The sequence below is a fragment of the Cinclus cinclus genome, chromosome 5, assembly GCF_963662255.1.
Source record: "Cinclus cinclus chromosome 5, bCinCin1.1, whole genome shotgun sequence".
NCBI lineage: Eukaryota > Metazoa > Chordata > Aves > Passeriformes > Cinclidae > Cinclus > Cinclus cinclus.
This window is the reverse complement of record NC_085050.1, coordinates 60,166,181-60,189,521: the sequence shown is the minus strand read 5'-3', so window position 1 is coordinate 60,189,521 and position 23,341 is coordinate 60,166,181. Positions and strand designations below refer to the sequence as shown.

General features: G+C 40.5%; 1 protein-coding gene across 1 annotated transcript in view; it reads left to right on the top strand.

The window, feature by feature from the left end:
• Window positions 1-5,983: 5,983 nt before the first annotated feature.
• ZNF827 (zinc finger protein 827) overlaps window positions 5,984-23,341 on the top strand; it is a 78,869-nt gene continuing 61,511 nt past the window's right edge. Inside the window, exons 1-3 of the mRNA XM_062493659.1 lie at window positions 5,984-6,062; window positions 10,951-11,961; window positions 15,861-16,033. Of these exons, the coding sequence (XP_062349643.1) occupies window positions 5,984-6,062; window positions 10,951-11,961; window positions 15,861-16,033 (1,263 nt within the window). The remainder of the gene's footprint in view (window positions 6,063-10,950; window positions 11,962-15,860; window positions 16,034-23,341) is intronic.

The window sequence follows — 23,341 nt, the reverse complement described above, 5'->3', positions numbered from 1 at the left end:
TGACTGATTTATCAACCTTAGCAGACAATCTTTTCTGATACATCGTGATGGCTATGGTAAATTTACTCTGGATTGCTTAAGGGCATGATCCTATATGGTGTGTACAACACATGAGGGCAACTTTGGAATGAATGGGTGAAGGAGCAGGTAATCAGCCAGCCTAGTTTTGGTGCCTCAATTAGCCTTTTGGTCAATGGCTTGTCTCCTGGGAAAGCTGGGAATTGCTATGCACAGCACAGCTCAGAACATAGGTGATTTGCAGCTTTTTCGTGGAGATTTTAGATCAATTTTAGTCTTTCAGGTAACATAAGAACTTTTGTAAACTTAAGGCCATTGCCAGGCCATAATGCTAAATTGCAGTTGTCATTAGGGAATTACTTGTTTTCATTGCAGATCGTCTGTATGCAACAAAGTGGTATGTTTGAACGCTTTTCTCACTTCTTTTGCCAGCTGCATTGATGCTTGCAACTTCTCTGCTTCCTTCCCACCTGTAAGGGCGACTAAAATCACACTGCTGTGGTGACCCTGTCAGTTTTGGGTGACAAGCCCCACTAAAATGAGTCGCAGCTATTGAGGGTTAATCAGCGCTGCAATAATCTGTAGCACAAATGGATCACTTTGTTCTTGGCCGCTGTAAGTTGCGAGGACATATTTGAGAATTCCTGTGCCTCCTGTTTTTTACTGTTGGGGTTGTGACTGCTGAGGTTTGCAGTGCACTTCAGGCAATGAAGATGCATTTTTGTCGCAGTCAAGAGTTGAGACAGCTATCACTGCAGCCAGTTCTGGGGAGGTGGCAGGTCAGGGGCAGGCCTTAATTAAGATGAATTGTTGGCTGATGAAGGTACTCAATAAGAGCAGGCAGTTTACAGAATGTAGCTCAAGACCAGAGAACACAGGTATGCAAAATATAGCAGACCACCAATTTTATTTTTTACCAGGTTAAATGATGATTAGAAGGCAAAGCTTTCCTGCATTTTTGTTTTGTTTTTGTGGCACCTATAGGATACAAAATGTGACCTAAGGAACTGTAGCATTCATAATTTTGTTTTGGTATGGAGGCTTCTGTGACCAAGAACTGAGCTACTAGAAAGCACATGGCTGTTTGGAAATAAGTAATTGAGCCTCTCCTTTACAGCTAGACTATGTTCAAGATAAGGTAGTTTTGTATTTCTGCTTAGAATTTCCTAATAGAGACACCAGTTCTGTGTTCCACAAGCAATTTCTTAAAGAAGGTTTCATTAACGACCTGCCAAGGGATATGAAATCTTACTCATAGAGTTAGCTGTTATTGAAGGATGGCTTTAAAATATTATGGACTACTATACTGAATATTTGGCATTCATAGGATTCTCCCACAATAATTTGATCTAGAGTGGAAACTAAAATTCCTCCTTTAGGGACTTTTCTGGTTGTAGCCAGCTTTTGCAAATAGTTTGCTAGAATTATTTGAGGTCTTATTTTCATTCAAGGCTCATGTTACAAAATTCTGGAATATTTTCCCTCCTTTATGAGGTAGGCTGACATTATAGGTCTTGTCTCTGTATGCTAAGGATAAGAGAAGTCTTGAGAATAACCTTTAGTTCTTCTTATTTTGGAGGTGCCAGCATCCCTATTATCGTTCGGTAGTTGATATTTTCTCACTGCAGCAGCCTATTTAGTTACATGTCTATGTAGAGCAAAACAGATGAGCAATCAAAGTAAATTTTGACTGACTAGAAACAATTTTAAGGAGTTTATAAGCTCCTTTTTATAACTAACAAAAGGCAGAATTTTTAATTGCTCTGCTGAACTTTATGTGTAGGTGGCAAATGTTCACTGATGTCAAGGATGCGCTGCCATTCCAGGTGCAGGGAATCTCTCTGGATAGACTTGCATATTAACCATTTGAACCACCACAGATTGTTAATTGTGTTTCCCATTTCCAGCAGAGCTGTGGGAATTATAGTGGAACTCCTGCACATACAGTTTTTCCTCAACTTTGTTATAATCTATCAGAGTCAAAAACTGGTACCATACATAGCTGGTTTTAAAAAGACACAGGGAAGCCTGAAATTCCTAATAAGGGACTTTAATCTGGCTCAGAAGTTTCTGCCTAAAAGTTGTTTGGTTTTATAGAAAATGGTTTATCATCTTCTCTGTTTACATCAGGAAGAAGACGTGTATTCCTTTGATATGTTAATGTACCAATTTGCCATATTCCTGTAGTGTATAAATCAGTCTGATCAGTATCTTGTGCCCAGCCTTAACTATAGGTTATTATAGGATGCTTGTAAGGGCCTGTGGAAGAAACTTTCAGTAAGTCTGGCTGTGGTATTTTGCTCAGCCTCCGTAAAACTGTTACAAGAACACTGGTAACATAAAATAGTGTTTGCAAGGAACATGATTCTCTGTTGTTTTACTGACACTTCATGTGTTTTATGAACCTGTCTTGGGGCTACTAGGCAGCCTTTGCAGCGTAAGCTGACCTCAGAAATAGTTGTTTCTTCTGAAAACCTTTATCATAAAAAAAAAAATCAACTGTCTTTGTATACCTTTTCTCCAGTTATTCTGTGTTAATCACAAAATGGGTCATGTTGAGGAAGACCACACTGGGTCATCTCATCCAACCTCCCTGTTCAAGCAGGGTCATCCCAGAGCACATGGCACAGAATTTGTGTCCAGACAGTTCTGGAATATCTCTGCAGGGGAGACTCCACACCCTCTCTGGTCAATCTGTTCCACTGTGTGGTCCCTGCCCAGTAAAGAAGCTTTTTCCTTATATTCAGGTGGAACTTCCTGTGCATCAGTTTCTGCTGTTGCCTCTAGTCCTATTGCCCAGCACCACTGAGCAGAGCCTGGTCCATCCTCTTGACACCCCCTCCTTTGGACACTTTTATACATTGATGGTCACTTCTCAGTTGTCTTTACTCAAGGCTGAATGGGTCCAAGTGTCTCAGCCAGTTCTTGTAAGAAAGATGCTCCAGTTCCTTAAATGTCTTTGTAGCTGGGTCAGAGCCCCATGTCTCTCTTGTACTGAGAAGCCCAGACCTGGACACAGCCTTCCAGGTGTGCCTCTCCAGGGCTGAGTAAAGAAGCCAGGCTCACCTCCCTGGTAGTCAAGTTGGGTCAAGTCAGCTGATGGAAGCTTTTTGTGCAGACTGTTCTTTTGTGGTGCGCCTCTTGAGAGGTGGTCTTCAAAAACATTACCCTCCTCTAAGGCTGTGTGTGTTCTGTTCTGTTTCACATGCACACCTCAAGTTCTTCAGCTCACTGGGCCTGAAATACTGGCAAAATCCAGCTAGGATCAACTCATTCTAAATTACAGTAAGCAGATATCATTCATGTATTATATATGTGTACTATTTACACATAATGTTATTTATTACTTTATAAACATACTGCTCTGCCCTCCTACTGTCATGGTTGCTGATTACTGTGCCTCACTGTTAAGATATTATTTCTGGGTCTTTAGAGATCTTCTCTCAGAAAGATGCTACCTACCAATTCTAGAGAAGAGGTTTTCTAAAATTAGGATCAGAGTATCTGGGGGCCAAGTCAGCTACAGGTGTCCCAGATGAGGCTTCTGAAGAAGTCTGTGTGATATTGACTGCTTTGGCCATCCTGACTGTGCAGGCCAACACTGCCCTGAGAGGTGTAGTATGTTGTTGAGGTTTGGGATGGGAGAGAGAATCCTCAGTTGGTTTTTCACCAACAAGACCTGATATACTTTGCACCCCACAAGACTAGAGGAGACAGGTGGCTCAGATTAACTCCACCTGTTGTCTCATTCCTGTGTGCTTTTGCATCAGTTTTTTTTCTGATTTCTTGACAGAATGAGTAGTTTTCTGCCAAATTAGTGAGTTCAAATTGGCTCATGAAGCAGTCAAACAACAGAGTAAATCTAAAGGAGGGCACAGGACCACCCCTTCTGTTAGTCTTTTGCTTTTGTCGCCTCACTGCACTGTAAGGTGATGCCTGTTCCTTTGTAGCTTAAAATATCTGAGTCCCAGTGGAAGCAACCCTCCTCAAACACTAATCCCACATCTATGAACTATAACCTCCTGCCTAAGAACAGAATAGCTAATCTTTTTTTGGAGGAGAGATGTCAAAGATCCATCATTCTAGGAGTTCTCTTTTGAACTTGTTTTGGGGGGAGATCAGACTTGTCTTTGTAAGGTCCTGTCGTGTGGTCTGTCAACCAACCCTGGGAACCTTCAACAAGTAGTGACAGCTCTCCTCAGGAGAAACTGTGTTTCCGTCCCATTCTGTGGATGCTTGCTAGTAAAAGATGGATCTTTTTGGCAGCTAATGAAACCTACTTGGCACATTTTTTCTGGGGCTTGTGGCTGAAAATAGAAGGCCACTGCCTCTGTTTCCCTTCTACCACAGCTTCCCTCTCCTTTGAGGGACACAAAATAAAGGTAGTTTTATGTTGTCTGTGACAAGCTTTTTAGTAATCTGTCCTGATTCCCCTTTTCCTTGGGAGGGTCCATCATACCTGGATTCTGCCTTTGAGAGGAAACTGAGGCGTTGTACGTGTATTTTGATCATCTGTGACTGTCTAGTATTTTGCAAACCTGAATGTGTAGTATTTGGGCACATTCAGTTCTTTGTGTGGATAGGCAAAGCATCTTGAAGACTTCTAGTTACTGCAAAATAATTAACATTCTCTAAGATTTTTTTTTTTGGCTCAGAGTCCTTTTTCAAAGAAGCAGTATGAGAGAAATTTTTAGGTGAATATTCTGGGATTTTCTTGCATGTTGATTTTTTTCAAAGTCACTTAAAGTTAGGGATAAAAGTAGGGAATGTATGCCCTGTCTTTAAAAGCTGTGCCTTCCTTTTCCCCTCTCCTCCTTCCCTCCAGTTAGGAAAGTCATTATCTTGGAAGATGTAGAGATGAAATACAGAGTCCTACCTAGGGCTTCTTTCCCTGTCTAATTGTGTGAGTATTTTCACGTAACCTAAACACAGGGGAGAAAGACAGAACAGAAGAGCTGTGGCTTTTTGGCAGATCCTTCTTGCAGCTGTGCTGCTCTCTTTAGGTCAGCCTGCAGTAGAGAAATTTGGTTCAAGCACCAGCAACACTACTAAACCATTTTGTGAGGAGGTCAAGAGTTGAATAATCATCCTGTTGATAAGGAGCGAGCCAGAAATTCCATTTGAAGAGAACAGTGACTTCCTGTGCTGCTTACCTATTATAGGTCACAAAAATCATGAAGGGAAAATGGGGGACCAAGGCCACTCCAGCACATGACTATGTATGTAACTGTGACTTTCAAGTCTTATTTGCTGTTGTAGATGTATTAAAAGGAGTTAAGGTAGGCCTTTGTATTTTTATTAAAATAATGATTTTCTAGCAAGCATTCCTATGGGAAAATCAACGCAGCTGCTGCTCTGGATATGCAGCCTCATCTGATGTGGCTGTAAATGCTTTTGAGAGGTGGAGAGTGTGGGGTGTTGGTGCACAGTGTGCCAAGCTTCTTGGACGTAGTCTTAAAGCACACACATTTGCATGGTTTGGTGAGTGTGTGAACCCATAAAAGTTGTTCAGTCCAAAGATACCATGTTCACCCCTTTTAAAAAAAAAAAAATATTTGAAATGCTTAAAAATCAGCCTAATACCAAAAGGGTGTTTTGTAGGCTGTCAGCTAGACTGATCAATTTGTGTAGGATACCACAGAATAGACTTTCCAGGTATGACTGTCATTTTTAGGTCAGTGTCTTCTGGTTTCTGTAGTACCTGACTGTGAGATCAGCAGTGGCTTATGTGCAACTGACACCCAGAGTAAATGTAAATTAGAAAGTGATGTGATATTAGCAGGTGGTCTCTTGTAATTGTTCTTTACCCTTGCTAAATTGATGCACTTTCACAGTTTACATAGTTTACCTGAAGTTATCAGTTATGTTTGGTCCTTAGCTCCTTCATTCTTCTCCATATTATCCGGTCTGCAGAGGTGAGATGGGGACAAGGGGAGCCTATGCTGATCTTGAATTAACAGCCGCCATGTGGTGGGAAAACTTGTCTTACTTGGATATGATGGTGATGACAAGTCATGATGGAACCTGGGTTATAGCAGGAGAGGGTATCCTGAGCTGGACTGTCAGGACGGGGAGTTCTGGCCTGGTCCTCCTTTGAGGGTTCTAAGAAAGCAGTCAGGAAGAAATAGAATAAGAGAATCTATCCTGGAGGCCACGTATGAGCATTCCAGTTCACTGTGTCTCACCTATCTTTGTCCATGACTGGTTAAAAGCCTTTACAGTTGTCCTTTCCTTCTTGGTTGTCGATTGTTTCTTCTCTTCACTCATGCCACTTTTCTTGCTATCACTGATAAAAGTCACCCAAGGCTAAGCTCTAGCTTGCTCAGGTATTGTCTCAGCCTTATTTTTTATGCATCTGCCTATTTACTTGGCCTTAAACTTGATTGCTCAACCGAGCCAGTCAGTGTTTCTGCAGAACTCCTCTTGGATGGCTTCCTGCTTCATTTAAGTTTAATGCATTCTTTTAAATTCTTTAGGTATCTTTGCAGAGCTCCACAGTTCCCTAGTGTAAAGCTATCACTTAATCCCAGCTCTTTCAGTAGGCTAGGTATGGTGTTCAATGTAAGATAATCCAAAGGATGGTTTATGGTAGGTGCTAAAGATGAAATGAAATGAGTTGTTGGGGCAGCAAATTAAGAAGATGACCTGAGTGTCAAATGGACAACAAATGCAATTGTAACTTTATGTAGATTGACACAAACTTGAATGATCATATCTGAAATCCTTATACAAATCAGGGTAACTGATATCAAGATAATAAAGATGAGGTTCAGCTGTCCTGCATCTTGAAATCCTGGTTCTATAGGTTCACAGTTTTTCCTTGAAATGTAAGTGCTGAAAAAAGGGCAATTTCGATTAATTTATGTCATCAGCAATTTTCCTGTGTGCATTTATTTGAAATTATTTGACTTCTACCTACTTTTACATTTGCTTTAATTTTCATTCTTTAATCCCATCATTACAATTTCCATATGTTTCATATCACTGTAGATTACAGATTTCTGTGTTGAAGTTCTGTAATTTACTCATTACAGTGAATGATTAAAGTAGAATTTTTTCATGCTTGGCATGAAAAATCAGTTTCTGGGGTGGGTTCCTTAGCTGTAGCATCTTCTCAGATAATTTCTAGTGTTTCAGATGGTGTTCTTTCTATAATGTTTTAACTGCCGATGTCTATTCCTCAGTAGTACAACTTTGAGACTCTTCTCTTTCCTGGTTATCTAACTCACTACATTGATATTTCTCCCCTCCAAGTCTTACTAAGTGAAGCTGTGGATCATCTCACACTTGCCACTTTCAGGAATAGCACGTGTACATTGCACTGGGAACAGTTAAAGTTTCCAGCATTTGAACCAAGTGGCTCAGTGTATAAATCAACAAACATGTTTGTCTTTTTCAGTTTTGAGATATAAGTAGTTTGAGCAAGTTAATATTTACATTTCTATTGGCACTAGGGTCATATTCTAATCAGCACTCTAAATAAAAGGGCAGATGGTCACAAAGTGAAATAACACACTTTGGGATCAATAAGATTTGTCTGTCAAACTGATCTCTTGAAGAAGAAAATGAACTTCTCTGTATTTGAAAACAAGCAGATGAGTTGGCGAGCGAGGGAAACTGGCACTTCTTCAAACAATGCTTTCTGCACACATTTGTGACTTTGCCAGAGATGGATACATGGGCTACATCAGTGGCAGCAGTCACCCAGCAGTACTTTGGTGCCTTTTGTCATTGCTGACAGGAGTGGAAAATGCTTTTTTGAGGCTCCTGGGTGCTGTGCAGTGTGATAGTCCTGAAACATGTAGGCTGTCTGGAATTTCCAGCTAGCCTCTGCCAGTGGCAAAAGGCTTGTGAAGCAGTTCTCATTTGAGAATCGCTCTGGAAGTCAGGAAGAAGCAGTATTTGCAGGTCTTGACTCTTGAATCATAATGAGAAGAGCTCCATAACTGTGTTGTGAGAGAAGTGAAAAACATGTCATGCAGATTTCTGCTGCAGATGTGAAATACAGTTTTCTTGACAGACACATGGAGCTGGCTCCTGTTTCAGACAAACTGGGTCTGGGTGACCCATGAACCCCCTGTGTTCTGAGGGATGCTTTTATATAATTTGAAATCATAAAGAAATTGTTGGATTGGGCTGATTTCTCCTGGAGTTCTCAGGCTTGTTCAAACTCACAGGCTTGCAAGTCAAGGTGAATTAAAATTCTGGCCTGAAGGCCTTGAAAGGCAACGTTTCTTAGAAATGAAATTGCCAGGCTTCACTGTTCTGCTTCTAAACCAATTCACTCGTGTTTAAAGGGAGGCTTGACTGAGCTCATGATAAGACACTGATGCTGGCTTTTTCAGCATTAACCTTACAGCCTTCAAATACAGTGGGCTTGATGCTGCAGCAACTGGGAATTACTGAGAAGAGGAAAATTAGAACAGTGTCAGCAGTTAGAGGTCTGATTTCTGGCTACAGAAAGAAACTGCACTGGTGGAAAAAAGGTATCCTGCTGGCTTTTGGGATAGTGAGGCCGCAGAGAAAAATTGCCCTTTATTATAGAAACTGCATGGGGCTTTGAGAGGCCTTGAGTGGTCATAGGTAGATTAGCAACAGGAGAGGGAGCTCTCAGTGCATCACCTAAAGAGGAGGGAAATCCTGGGCTTGGGAGCAAGCCTATAAATGAAGAATCCTGCTTTCCTCTTGCTGCTCCCTGTCAATAACATGGTGGTGGCTGCCCTTACATATAGGCAAGACAAGTGGGGAATGTGCATGTCTGGAAAAAGGAGGAAATTGAGGTACATGGCAAGGAGCAGGGAAGTTTGTGGGTGTAGTAAGCTCTAGATTTCTCTAAAACAAAAGTGCACTTCTTTTGGATCCATTTGCACTTAAATATGCTTCAGACTGTAATGTTTGTGTGGCTTTCTGAGTGAAAAGAAACGCGAGTTTTCCTCCCTGTCGATGGATGGGAATTACAGAGGCACATAGAAGGGGGTTTGAAGGGGAGAGATTGTTTCAGCAGACAGATGTAAGTGGTAGGAAGCAGGCTCTGGCTCCAGGGTTGTGTGGTTGTGTCACCTCCAGGCTGTGTCCCAGAGGATGTGCCCTGCACTTGGTATATCAGTTCAAAGTGCCAGTAAGGTGCTCTTTTGGTTTCCAGTCCAAAACTTGTTTGCATCTGGGATGAGTGAATGGATCTGTCATGTGAGTGCACCCAGCTGTACAGACTAGCTCAAGTTACTTTTTTAATGTTCATGGGCAAAAAGGGAATACATTCAGTTCTGCTTTGACCTGCATAGGTGCTGGTTCAACTGATTAGCATCTACCTCCTTTATTTGAATGTGCATGGTACTGGCCTTTATGCACATGTTATTGCTGAGCCTGTGTTGTTAACTTGGATAATACCAAAATAATTTTAGCTAAGAGCTTGGATGTTTGTTTGGCTTTTGTTTGTTTTGAAAAGGGAATATGCTAGCCCTCTTCTGCTTGGATTACAAACCTAAGCTAACTGAATCTATTGCCAGCTTCTAAACTATTGGTGATATTGGTGGCATTTTTTTCCAGAGGGTTTTGAGTAAAAGAAACTTTCTGTGAGAGACTGTGCCTCGTATTCTGTATAACATAAAAAAACTCCCAAAACTTTGCTTTCGGAGTGTACATGAGTGTGTATCTCTGTACTCATGATACGTTTGTCTGAGGTTTTCCTTCTTAAATTCTTTGGATCAAAGCAATAATAGAAATCTTAAGTTTTTATTCATTACCTTCTCTCCAAGTTTTGTAATTTGCTGGAATTAAATAGGGGATCTGGGAATAATACATGATCATAGACACAGCGCATATACTGCAGGCTTATTTCCAGAATGTCAGTGGTAGGTTATATTAAATACTTTTGTCTTGCTGTAGTGTAATTACAAAATGCCTGTGCAACTTGGGAAATTGTGTCTAAAAGCAAGAAATGTGAGATGTATCTGGCAAGAGGAGATAATATGAATTTAATTCTAATATTGCTGTTGTTCTTTACTATGTTATGATTGGGCAGGAAGATCTGCCAAAAAAAAAGTCTTGATTATGTCTGTATGACTTTGAATACCTGTCAGGAAAAGGAGCAATCCAGGGTCACAGTGCTTTGAAAGCTGGCAGCTCTCAGGAGAGACTCAGGTGTTTTGCAGTTACCAGACAGGAGAAAACATAACTGCACTTTTCTTTTTTTTTTCTTTTTTTTCCAGCTAAACTCAGTGCAGTTTAGGATGATCTTTAGAACTTTATTGCACAGTGACAAATAAATAACTAGAATTGTCTATTATATAAGACTAGTCTGTATAAGATAGCACTGTGCATATGATAGCCCTTTCCTAAGTAGTTGGAGGGATGAGAGCTTTAGCCTGCATTCATGTATTAGTCATTGCAGCTATTCAGGAATGAATTGTGAATTATCAGTACAAATTTATTTTATTTTATTTGAGATAGGGGTCACTGCAGGATTGGTCTGAGATTTGAGGAGCTACACACCTGATCTGTCTTTGAAGGCACACCTGTGCTGGCTGTATAAATACACAAGTATCTAGTAATTTCTGATCTTTTAAATCCCTGCCTTATACCAGAGAATTCATAATATTTTGCAGGATGTAGAGACTATGCCAATAAAGAATTGTTTGCAATATATGAATATGTACTATGTTTATATGCACTGTTGCAGTTTTAGCTACTTTAGTTAGGCAAACTTGAAAGATGACAGGTTTGTCATCATTTTGTCTTCTAAGAAAGATCTATTTGTTTTGAAAAGCTCATTTTCTGGTCACTGAATCCAGGCTGATTCTAAGCCCTTGCACTTTAGGGGGATGTGCTAGGGGGCTATTCAGGAGGGTCCTGCAGAGGTCAGGCACGCTTCATGCTAAGAAACTGCTTTACACAGATTTGGGAATAATGCTGTTGTTCGTGGTTTCCACACAGATGGTACCAGACAGGAAGAAGTGGAAGGTGAGCTCAGTGAAGAAGAACGCTGGTTTGGGAATTCTTCAGAAACTCCTTCGGAAGCATCATATGGAGAAGTCCAGGAGAACTTTAAGTTGTCTCTTGAGGACAGAATTCAAGAGCAATCCACCTCCCCTGATACCTCTTTGGGAAGTGCAACGCCGAGCAGCAACACAGTGGAGCTGGGATCCATTGAAAATGAGGCACTAAGAGACACTCTACAGAGCAAGGAGCACCTTTCTCCAGATGTGTCCTCTCTGGGTGAAGAGGAACCTCCTGGTCCAAACAAGCCGCTGAGCAGTAACCTCAGGCGGCTCCTGGAGGCTGGCTCCCTCAAGCTGGATGCTGCTGTTACAGTCAATGGCAGGGTTGAGTCCCCCGTAAATCTTGGCTCAAACATCTCTTTCTCTCCACCTGCTCACCATGCCCAGCAGCTAAGTGTGCTTGCCAGAAAGCTTGCTGAGAAACAGGAACAAAGTGACCAATACAATGCAGGCGGTCACTTTATATGGAATCAAGGTAAGTGGTTGCCAAACTCAACCACCACCTGTGGTTTGTCACCTGATTCAGCTATCCTGAAGCTGAAAGCTGCAGCCAATGCCGTTCTGCAGGACAAATCTTTTTCCAGGACTGAGGACAGGATAAGCTTTGAATCCTTTTCCTCGCCTTTTAGCTCGCAGTCAGCCAGCTCCACGTTAGCAGCTTTGTCTAAGAAAGTGAGTGAAAGAAGCATGACTCCTGGGCAGGAGCACCCGCCTCCGGCCAGCTCTTTCCTTTCCCTGGCTTCCATGACCTCTTCAGCTGCCCTTCTCAAGGAGGTTGCTGCAAGGGCTGCAGGCACCCTCCTGGCTGAGAAGAAGAAATCACTGGTTCCTGAGGATCCCCTGCAGCTTTCAGAGATGAAACAAGAGAAAGCAACTCCACCACAATCTTTGGAATTACTGTTACTCCCAGTCCCCAAGGGAAGAGCATCCAAACCCACTAGTACAGGTATGGATACAATTTGAGCCACTAAGTAGAATGTATTTGTTTTGCTATAGGCTTATATAACATCTCTTCAATGGGTCTGGATTTGGTTTGTTTCTATGTCTTATGAAAATAAGAAATAGATACTTTAGGTGAAGAATAGAAAAGCTTTTTGAAGTACCACTTTGACACCAAGCTGTCAAAAATGTTTCCCTATTTTAAAGGTATGAGTGTACAGATTGGTATATTTTTTTCCCCCCTTTTATTCCATACAATAGTATTTTCCTCTCTTATAAAGTTTAGAATGCATCCACAAAAATATTTAATGGAGAAGATCAAAGAAGCCCTGTGAGGGAGTTCACAGTATCAGTGAGCATGTACAAAACTAGTGCTTTTGAAATATTGGACAAGGGAGAATTCTCCCTCCTGCTGTCTCTGTCACAAATGGACTTTTGTGTAATCACTTACTACCCTGTCCTAATTTACCAGAGTATATTATTGTGTTGCCACTTTTCATTAAAATTTTTTAAAATCCTTTGTTGTTAACAAAAAAAAAATCCAACTGAACTGCATTTCTCTAATTTGCTCAACAAGAACCATTTTACACATCTGATTTTTCTCCATCAGTTCCAGCTGTTGACAGTCAAGGAATCAGGGTTATAGGGAAGAAGAAACTGGGTAACAAAAGCTTTAAAGAGCTGACAAGCCATGCAGGGCAATTTAAATGATCCATCTTGAAAATAAGGAAAAATAATTTCTCTCATCTCTTTCTATAAAAAGTTCACATCATGGACACCTGGCTTCAGGTGTTGTCAGTGTTCTGCTGCAGAGGAAACAGAAGCATGGCAGGTATCTTCATGAGATGCACAAAGGGGTTTATTATATTCCAGCTTTATCAGGCTGAGTTTTATCAGGAATACTAGCCTGGCTGCACAGGTGTAGCAAGCCAGTGTACAGATATGAAGCCTGACATGGATATTGTGTAATTGCCCTGCTGTTTTTCTCGCCTGACCTCTTTGTTTAGGGGTATCCTGAGGCCTGATCTTTCCCTGTGCAGCTCTTGGTCACCACTCATAGTTTAGAAGCTATTGGATGGATAGGAATGCTCATCCCTTCCTTGGAAGAGGAGGGAGAGGGATGCAATGAGTTACAGTCAGTACCAGTTTTTGCTCAGTGTTGTACATGTGTTCTATAAATGCTTAACTGCTGTGTTTTGCCAAGGCAATTAAAGTGGCAAACTATTCCTGGCATGGGCTTGGCCTAAGGTTTTCATTAGTTTGGATGAAGTCCTTTTTGGAACAACATAAGCTAAAAGCTGAGTGTGTACATTTGCCATGAAAATGTTACACATTCCTGATTTCTTTTGCTCAGAGAACCTAAAAGAGTTTCTTTTTTTTTTTTTTTAAGGTATATAATTATATAATGCTTTATCTTCTTGTGTCTGTCTGGTTGCTCCTTGGGTGGTTTTTTGTTTTTTTTTTTTTTTTTTTTGGTTTTGTTTTGTTTTTTTTTTGTTGTTGTTTTGTTCCCAGAGAGAGGTGTCTTTTCCCAGTAGATATAGCTTGAGAGGTCTTTTCCTCCCTCTCTCATACTTTGAACTGTTAATGCACTGATGAATTTGCCTTGCTGTTACTGAGTGTGGTTCACTTCCCCACCAGCAACATGTAGCTTTCGTTATGAGATCAGTACTCAGTGAGATTAATTAGATGTAAGTAAGGAGCAGAAAAGATGGAGGCTATTTAAAGAGGACTAAGTTAATAACAAGAGTATGCCTGCTGCTCTTTTGTCCACCACGTAGAGCTATTTGCTCAGAATTATTTCAGGCAAGAGGCTGGAGCCATGGCTTATCAGAGTGTAGTTGCTTCTGAAATGGTATGTCAGGTTTGGTCAACCTAATCATTACTTGCATTTTTATTACAGTAAATTGGTGCAGAGGAGGCTAACTTTTCTAGCAATCTTTTAATATTTCCAGTTTTATAAACTGCTCACACATTTGGGTTGAAGTTGAAAAGGAAGCCTGGAATATCTGTTAAGTTCTGATTGTTTTGCAAGAGTGTTGAGTGACAGACCTTTCTTTTAGTGGCTGAGTGCTTATTTGGTGTAACTTAATGCCTGAGATGCATGCAATTTTGTTCCCAAAACTTCTTTGGGAAACACTGGCTGATTCTATCCTTACTGGAGTAACATTGTGATATAAAGTAGACATCCATATAAATGAAGGGAAGCTGAAATTCCTGTTTTTCTTCTTGTTCTGAGCTTCATGCAGTATAAAGCTATCATGGTTCAGCTTTGGAGCATACTTGCACAATTCCTGAGTAACACTAATTGTCACTGTTTTTGGTGAAGTCACATGCATTCATCCCATTTCTTTGTATATTTTGTGAAGTGCTAAATCACTGCTGATTCATGTTGATTGTAGATTTATTTTTAAGGGGGTCAATACCAGGTAATGTTTGGTTATACGTTTCTCTTCTGGGTGATAACCAGAGGCTGAAGAAAAGACGTGACAGAAGGAAAAGAAGAGAGAGATAAAAAAGCTACCCATTTTTTTTTTCTATGGTTTATCTCTCTCCTGTCTTTCGTGAAGAAAAAATTAAAAATATTTTAGCACAAGCTTAAGTAGTTATGACACTGGTTTTGGCCTACTCTTCAGAGATGCAGAGAGGGGAACAACTTGGTATTTTAAATGTGATAGAGTATTTTACAAGGAGAATTTCTGAACTTGCAATAATACATGCTTTGACATTGTTTCTCTTTCTGTACTTACATAATGACTGTCTAATCAGTTGAATTTCAGTGGTTTTGTTTCCCACTTAATAGCAAGAATTGTATTTTGGGATGTGATGGATCTTTCTGGAGGTTTTTATCACTTAGTTCCTCATCAAGAGAATTTGATGTTTACTGTATTCTTATCAGTGATAGTAATGAGATTAAATAGTCTGAGGGAATTTTTGAATTGCAAGATGCACACTGCTGAGCTCTGGATGTTTGAAAATCAGCCTTGTCTTTTACACTGAGGAAAAGGACATCGAGTTCCACTATAATAGTAGGCCTTTATAATAATGAGAGGAAATTGTGAGAGGTTGGATGGATGGAGAGTTAGTTGTGCAAAGTCAGCAGCAAGGAATTTCTCCCCTTCAACCTTGTGATAGTTCTGCACTTGGAAGTCTAACCATACTTTCCTGATCAATGCCACCAAATCCCTTTTTTAGGTGAATTGGGCAGTAGAACAGAGTGCAGACATTTAGGAAGGCAGTAGATTTAAAGCCCTGGCAATTAGAGGAGCAGAAGGAAACCTGTGATGAAGACCTTTGATGGCTGATGCTGCATTAGTATCTGCTTGAGCCATAACTAAACAATTTCAGCAGCAGGACTTCAGCCGAAGTCTTTCAGTTCTGGTGTTAAGTGTATCTGCTATGCAATACCAGCATGCTTTTCAGTTAAGTTGTGAATTCTGTGCTTTATATCTTGCTTCCCTGCTGGCTGACCATCACATGTGGAAATGGATCATTTTTTAACAGTTACCCATTTTTTTTCCCATACTCTGGTACAACCAGCCTTTGATAGGAAATGAAGCTGAAAAGTGATGATTACGAGAGGCATTCATCTCACTGCAGTTAAATTATAAGAAACATTAGGACCCAGGTGAAAGAGAGTAGCATCCTTTACTGATTAGTAAGAGGAAGTTAGGGGCATTAACCTTTATAAATTATGGTGACCTTTCTCAGAGGGACAATAACTAGATCCAGGGGAAAAAGTATATGTGGGGAGGAATGGAAACTTCTGGTACCTGTTGTTGTTTAACTGATGTCTCTTTACAGATGAAACTCTGCCACTGAGAAGTGATATCTTGTGTGTGTTTACAAGGGGAAAAGTATTTGACAAGTGGCTCTAAAGGATCCTCTCTTTTTCTTCCTGCTAAGCCTCAGAAGAAGAAGGGGGAAAACCTTTCCAGTGTCCCATCTGTGGTTTGGTAATCAAGAGGAAGAGTTACTGGAAACGGCACATGGTGATTCACACGGGTTTGAAGAGCCATCAGTGCCCGCTCTGTCCTTTCCGCTGTGCACGCAAGGACAATCTCAAATCACACATGAAGGTAAGGGAAATCTTTACTGACTATCAAAGTACTCAAATCATCAGTCAAAAACTGATAGTATAAGAAAGCTATTTCATTTGCATTTGCAAGAACAAAATTTCCCTATTTGTACTACGAATGATGCTTGTACTTAAGTAAAGAGGCATAAAAAGAAAGAAATTACTTTTATTCCATTGCTTGCCTTTCCATTTTATGCAGTGTGGAAACTGTCTTGGGTTATGTCAATTGTGTGCAGCACAAGCTGTCTGTGGCGTACTCAGTTCCAGACCTGGAACCACCAGAAGCAGGGATGTTGGTTGGGATGTGACAACACTCAGTCCTATCAGTGCTACTCCCAGGATGCCAGCTAATAACCCTGCATGCCTCTGTCTTACTCTAAGTGGGCAAACCAACTTGGCCAGCTCTAGCAGGGATGTCTCCATTGCTTTCTACAGACAGGCCTGCAGTTTTTACCTTTTTTTTTTTTTGCTGTACCTTTTAACTGTGGGCTTTTCAGCAGTGAATCATCCAAACCAAAAATGAATGACAGATAATACTGTAATATTTTGTTTTTGTGTTTAAAGTGTGTTTTTAAACTCAGCCTAAGTTTTGGGCTAAGGCTGAAGATGACCTTCTGAAGGAAGCAACATCTGTGTTTATACAGAAAAACACAAAAATGTGAAGAAACTGATTGTCTGTTTAGCTGAAGTGGTTGCAACACAAAGTGCTGGATCTTGCAAGCTGTAGAATGTTCTTGAGGAAGTTAAAATGGTACCTGTCCTCTTAGCCCTTTGATTAATAAGCTGAAGTGAAAATATTTCCCTTGTTAATGCAGTTGAGTTTGATAATAATAGTGAAATGTTTTAATATAGTTAACATTTTGTTTGTTGTAGATAAATGTGTGTTACAGGGTATCAGACTGGTGTGAGGGGGGCCAGAGGTGCCTGTTCAGGTTTCATATATGCTATTGAAGAATCTGGGCTTACTGGGCAAGAGCATGGCCTTGCTTACACCCAAGAAACTCGTCCCTTCTATGTAAATTATCCAGATTCCTCTGGTCACAGCATCAGATTTTGCTCTGGTTTAAGTTGTTGCTAGGTCTTAAATCATCCCCCTGTAGTCTGAAGGCTCATTCCTTAACACTTCTACTGTAGATCAGTGCACTATTCCCACGCATCTTCAGTGTATCATGCTAATCCTTATCAAGTAAACTCAGTGTCTGTGGCTCTCTTTTAGGACTTGCTGTTCCATGTTGACTAGAGGGCACAGATGGCCAACCTAATCAGAGGATGAATAGATAGGATGGGAACACAGCATGGAAAGAAAGTGTGGGGGTTTTTGTTTGTTTGTTTTCAGGTGTTGACAACCTGCACAGAAGGGTGCATCACCTAGAAGCTTACTACTCCCTGGCAAAGATGATTTGTTGTCCCCTGCTTTCTAAAGGACATCCTTATTGTTCCCTGAAGAGATAATTATTCTCTGCATGTTTTTGCCTTACTGGCAAAAAAATGTTGCTTGAAGGTTGAGGGTCTATCCCTTCCTTTTTGGCATGGTGTTTTCTGCAGGTGGTCACAGGTAGGATGTTGGACAAAATCAGGGACTTTTTTCACTGTCTCTGTGTGTTCTCAAGGTGATGGCTTTCTGAGGCCCTTGTACTCTTTTCTGCTCTCCTCCTAGCATTAATGCTTTCATTAATGAGTCTGCATCTGCTTAAAACATACCTCCTTAAGCAGTCATGTAGCATGTGGTGTTAATTATTTTGTGAGATTGTGATTATGATTGGGTAGTGCTCAGTTAGAAATCCCTGAGGTCAGAGTCAGGCCTGCTTGACTCAGTGTAAGAGATTACAAGCCACCTTCAGCCTTACTGTGGAGGCCAGATGTGAAGACACCTCTTTCACTGCAGTCTGGTCATGATAGACTTGGGCATCTTTATTCTTGGGCTTGTCCTTATTTGAGGTGAAAGCAATTTTCTTACAAAACCAGGTGGTTTGCTTTTGTGTTTTGGTCTTACAGACAGATGTAAAGAATTACAAGCACAACAATTTTAAAGATAATGTTTTACCTTAGTTTCAGTTTCATACACTTTTCTCAACTGACTAAGCCATTAATAGAATTATTTTCTATCACATCAAAACTGAAGCAGGTGAATGAGGAAGGGGCATGTTAGTCTTGTGTTCAGAAATGTCAGAAATAATTTGAATTCCTTTTGGTGGAAATATAAATCGATAAAAATATTAAAAATGAAAAAAATACCAGATTTCTCTTCTAATTTTAACAACATTCCCTTTAAATCTGTCTGTATATGATAGTATGAAAACTGGCACATATATAAGGCAACAGCATTCAAATGGACTGAATACATACCAGAAATGGTACAGCACAGCTGGGGGCTGCTTAGGATCTTAGGATGGAGTGTTCTGGTTATGCCAGTTGGGTGTGTTGGTTTTCTTATGTCTCAGTATCATTTGGGAGCTACCTGGCCTTATCTCCTTTCTGGCAGGCAGCCTCTAAAAATAGAGCTGCTTCTGCCTCTCCACCCACTTCTCCCCATGTGTCAGCTGTGGCTACAGGTGAAGACACCTTTTCCAAAACCAAAAAGGCTACTCAGAGCTAAGATACTGGGCTGGTGTTTGTCAGTCATTACAAGCCAACTTCTATTCCAGGATGCTGTAACAAACCAAGCTTTTTTCCCCTATATGCTGCACTTTGGTTTTCAGGGTTTTTTTTCTTCTATCAATAAGGTTAACAGGCAAAATGTGTATTGTTCAGCTGCAGTCCTCAAAATCAGATTATTTTGTCTTTGATTCCTCCAAGGCAACATAGCCATGAGCTTGAACCGCCTTTTTTTTTTTTCCTAGGTACTTCTAGGCCTTCTCTACTGAAACTGGTTATCTGGAGATTTAATTTCCATGAGTGGTCTGTGTGTCCATCTGGGCCTTCCTTACTGTGTCTTTAGGCTAATGACCAATAACTATATAATACATATGCTGTGTAATTTTATGATAATTATGACATTATAACACAGTCTAAGTGACTGACCCAGAACACAACATTGCCAAGATTTTCGGTGGCCTGTCCCCTGCTATGGAGAAAATCTTAATAGAGAGCTGGAATGATTCCAGCCCTGACCTATATTCAGATCTGTATGTGCTACCCACCACATGGATGAAGCTGTCTTCCACTAAGGGCACTTTGCCAGGGCCAGCTCACAACTGGAGGCGAGAAAGTGAAAGGCACAAGAGAAACAGAAGGAAAGTTTCCACACAAACACACAACAAGCAAGGGGGCTGAGTAGCTTGCCTTTTAAGGCACAGAGTGTTAACTATAATCGTTGTATTGTGTTTAGATTCCACAGCAATAGGCACCTTAGAAAAATCCTAAAATAGACACAGTACAGAATTTTATTAGGTTTTTTTTTTTTAGAGGCAAGTTGTAGTGCATGCATAACCACAGGTTTGGGCTCTTATTCCTGGGAATATGAGGGAGCATCTCAGCAACTGATTCTGGTGTCATAACGTGGTTTCCAGGGATGCTGAGGGTACTGAACTGAAAATGAAGCTGGACAAGATGAATCGGTCACTGAGAGAGGTGTCTTGTCCAAGCAGGCAGTAACTATTATGCTAGAGGCCTTCTCTCTGTTTATCAAAATATATGTTCAGTTGGAATAAGTTTTCTTCTTCAGACAGTATCCTATGTATTTTTTCTGCAGAAAGCAATAGAAAGTTGTGGTGTAATTCAGCAAGATGTAGTCAGGCTTTTCTGTTCTTCTTGCTAGGGATTACGTTTTCCCTCAAAGCAATACCACAAGCATCAGTCAGACTTTGGCCAATTGGTACCTTTGGATCATGTACATATCTTCCTCAGCAATTGGTGGACAGATAGGCTGTGAGATCATACAGATATGTTCCAAGAAAGCAACAGGATATTAGCTGAGCACTTGGAAGGGGGAGTGAGGAAGAGGAGCATATGGCCAAAACCAGTATCTATAAATGTTCCTTGTGCTTCTATATATGCATAAGGCAGAAGTGGTTGAGCTGTCTTGTTGCAGTAGAGAAGTTTGGCATTGTGAACATGTGCTGAAACATGAGGGTTTGATAGAAAATGAGGGAAGACGAAGCTTAACAGGAAGGTTCAGTGCAGTGGTAGGCAGGTCATGTGATGTTCAGCCACAGGATTTTCCTGCTTGTGAAAAGCAACCATTTCAGTGAGATCCGGATTAATGTTCTTGTCTAATACAAAGAGGGTTATAAACAGGCTTGCAGTTAGGGAGCCTATTAATTATGTGATAGTGGGAATCAGGAAGGGTCCTGAGGAATGAGGCCAGATGCTCAGTGCCCCTTTGTGATTTGCTTTTCCCTCTTTCTTCCTCAGCTACTGTCAGACAACTGAATAAGCTTTTCTAATCCTTTTTGGTGAAGTGTGGGACTGGTTGTTTTCAAAACATCTTCACCTTCGTGGGAGAGGGAACTTGAATGTATTCTATGGGAGGGTTTTTTTATTAGTTTTTAAGTTAAACTTTAAGAGTCCTGGGAGGCACCTGTGATTCCATGACCTCCCTATCAGCTGAGGGGAGCTAATGCAAAATTGCACAGCTTTTCAACATGTAAAATCTGTGTCCAGAGTCTCAGACGCATACCACAAATGATTTCATGTATTTCCCTTTCAATCTCGCTTTTTGCATATGAGACACCTTAAATCTTCTCAAAAAATATTTTTACCACCTAATCCAGTCCAGCACTATAGGGAGGCCTTTTTTATCCCCCCCCCCTTGTTTTCAAGCAAAGCAAGGAAATACTTTTAAAAAAGAAAATGCTATATAAATAACGTGTCTTCAGGAGAAGGATCAGATCAAAACTAGCACCACAAGACTTAACTTTTGAAAATGCAGTATTATACAAATTCCAAATTTTTTGGAAAAGACCATGAAATGAAAAAGCAGAGGGCACATGATAGATGTTAAAATGGAAAGTGTACTTAATTTTTAAAAAAATCCCACAAAAGAAATGTGTATGCCTGTGTCTTATAACCAGAAAGGAGAGTCTGAGCAAAGCGTTACTCAGCTTTAGGGAAGGTGAAGGGAAAAGATCATCCTCAGTAGTACCATGAAATGAAGGATGTGCCTGTGTCACCCTTTTCCTCACCCCTACTCCTGTTTTACCCTGTAGGGTGGGATCACGTGTATTTGTACCTGTGACACATCTGTGTGGCTGGTAAATCAGCAGGGATGTTGCTTCGAAGTATAAGTAGATGACTTAAGAAGTGGCTTATGATATCAGGAAAGTTACAATGTCCGCAAGAAAAAAAAAAAGGTAACAGAAAAACCAGCATATTTATACAAATGATGTGATAGGATGGGGACATGTGGTTTCTGTAAAATAAAAGAATGTGTTCCTCAACTAAGATGTTTTGAGCATGTCAGGAAAATCACGGACTTTAAAATCAGTTGAAATTTATTTGGTCTATAAAAAAACCCCTTGGCAAAGCTTCTCACAGAGGAGCTGCCAAATAAATTAAGCAATGTGATGTACTATGGCGAATTAGAAATTCACCAAGAGACAGTAAAACAAAGGGTAGGAAGGAATTAGCAATTTCAAGCATGACAAAAGGCTAACAGAGGGGTGTTCCATTACTAGAAGTGGAATTGTGCATATTTTAGCAAATGTGGTCTACCCAGAGTGATGGCTGTAGGTAAGACAATTATAGATGGTACAACCTTATGTGCGTGAATTGAGATTTAAAAAGGCAAAGATTGAAAGGGAACAAAAGGAGGCTGGCTGCCTGATAAACAAGGGGGCAAATGAAGTTATTGTTGACAAATAGACAGTACTGTACCTTGGAAACCAGAGTCTAATAATGCACCTGGCTGTCGGATATAATGAACTGTAACTGCTCAGAAAAAATATCTGGATATTGTTGTAGACAGTTCAGTGAAAACCTTTTCTTGGCATGCACAGCAGTGGTTAAAAAGAACATTAGATATTTGAGTATCTGGAGAATAAAACAGAAATAACACTGAAAGTGTAACAATGTTACTGTTAGCGTATGGTACGCTGCTGCTTCTGGTCACTGCATGAGAAAAGACATGAGAAATAGAAGACATTTTAAAAGCTGGCAGTGAAAATTATTAGTGGGATGGCAAGAAAGAACTGCCTTTGAAGAAAGAATCTGAAAAGAATGGGACTGCCAGGAGGGTGAGAGAGGTGTGATCAGAATAATGCCTGATAGAGAAGATTAACTGAATGGCCTCTTTTTTTCTTTCTTGTAATGTGAGGACGAGGAGGCAGCCAGAGAAATTGAGAGAAACAAAAATTTTAAATTCTGACCAGTATGTAACTTGTACCCAAGTCCTCAGACAAGGCCTAAAGTTTGTAGGGACACTGTAATTCTGTTGAAAATTACTGCATGTGTCTCATAGCAAGCACACACTGAAAAAACTGCAGAACCACGGAATATCATTTGAGACTGGGCAGGCTGTAGGGTTAGACTAAAGATGATACTAGTCCTTTGCTCAGTCAAGAAGAACATCCCTGGTTAAAGGAAATAAACTCTGAAGCCAGAAGCCCTTAAGTGGTTCTGGCATAAGTCAAACAGTAGTTTTATGGGATTTTGAAAGAAGCATTGTGTATGAGCAGGTTGTGCACTGTGGTTTGTTGCAGTGTAATTCAGAGACATCCAAATCTGGCAGCAGCTGGGTTCAGACTGACACTTTGGGGAAAACCTGCCAGCTGCACTCTTATCTCCTCCTGACTATGGTTCTTGCAGGAAGAGCCTGTTTGAATCTAAAGAAGACATCTGATGGTTTGGGTAGCATTAGTACAGTATAAGAGCCCTTCTCTGCCTCATGAAGGAAGCACCTTTTTGGACTGTAATATTGCATGGCCTAAATCTCCCCTGTGGCTTTCTGTGTAGCTCTACAGGGTTTCTTGTTTTTTTTATTCTGCATTGAGTAGTTGCTGCCTTGACTTTTCCCCCCAAATGGCAAAGAATGGCAAATCTTGGCTTTTTTAGCTGCTGTTGAATGAGAAGATAAGGGATAGTTTTTCCTTTAGAGGGATTTTAGCTTAGCTTTAGTGTTCAAATTTTGAAATTAATGTTACTTATTTTTGAAAATAAAAGCTTAACATCTTCTGGTGGGAATGGACTCCGGACACTCCGGGGGCTAAAACTTTGGCTTATTTTTTAAATTTTTTTTTCTTTTTCTAGGTCTAAATTTTTTCCTTTCAGTATTCAAAATATTTGGGTTTGAGCTCTCATTCCTCGCCTGCGAGTTAGAAACATTCTTTATTTTATGAGATATCCTTTGGTGATGAAGTGACTGTCTTTGGGC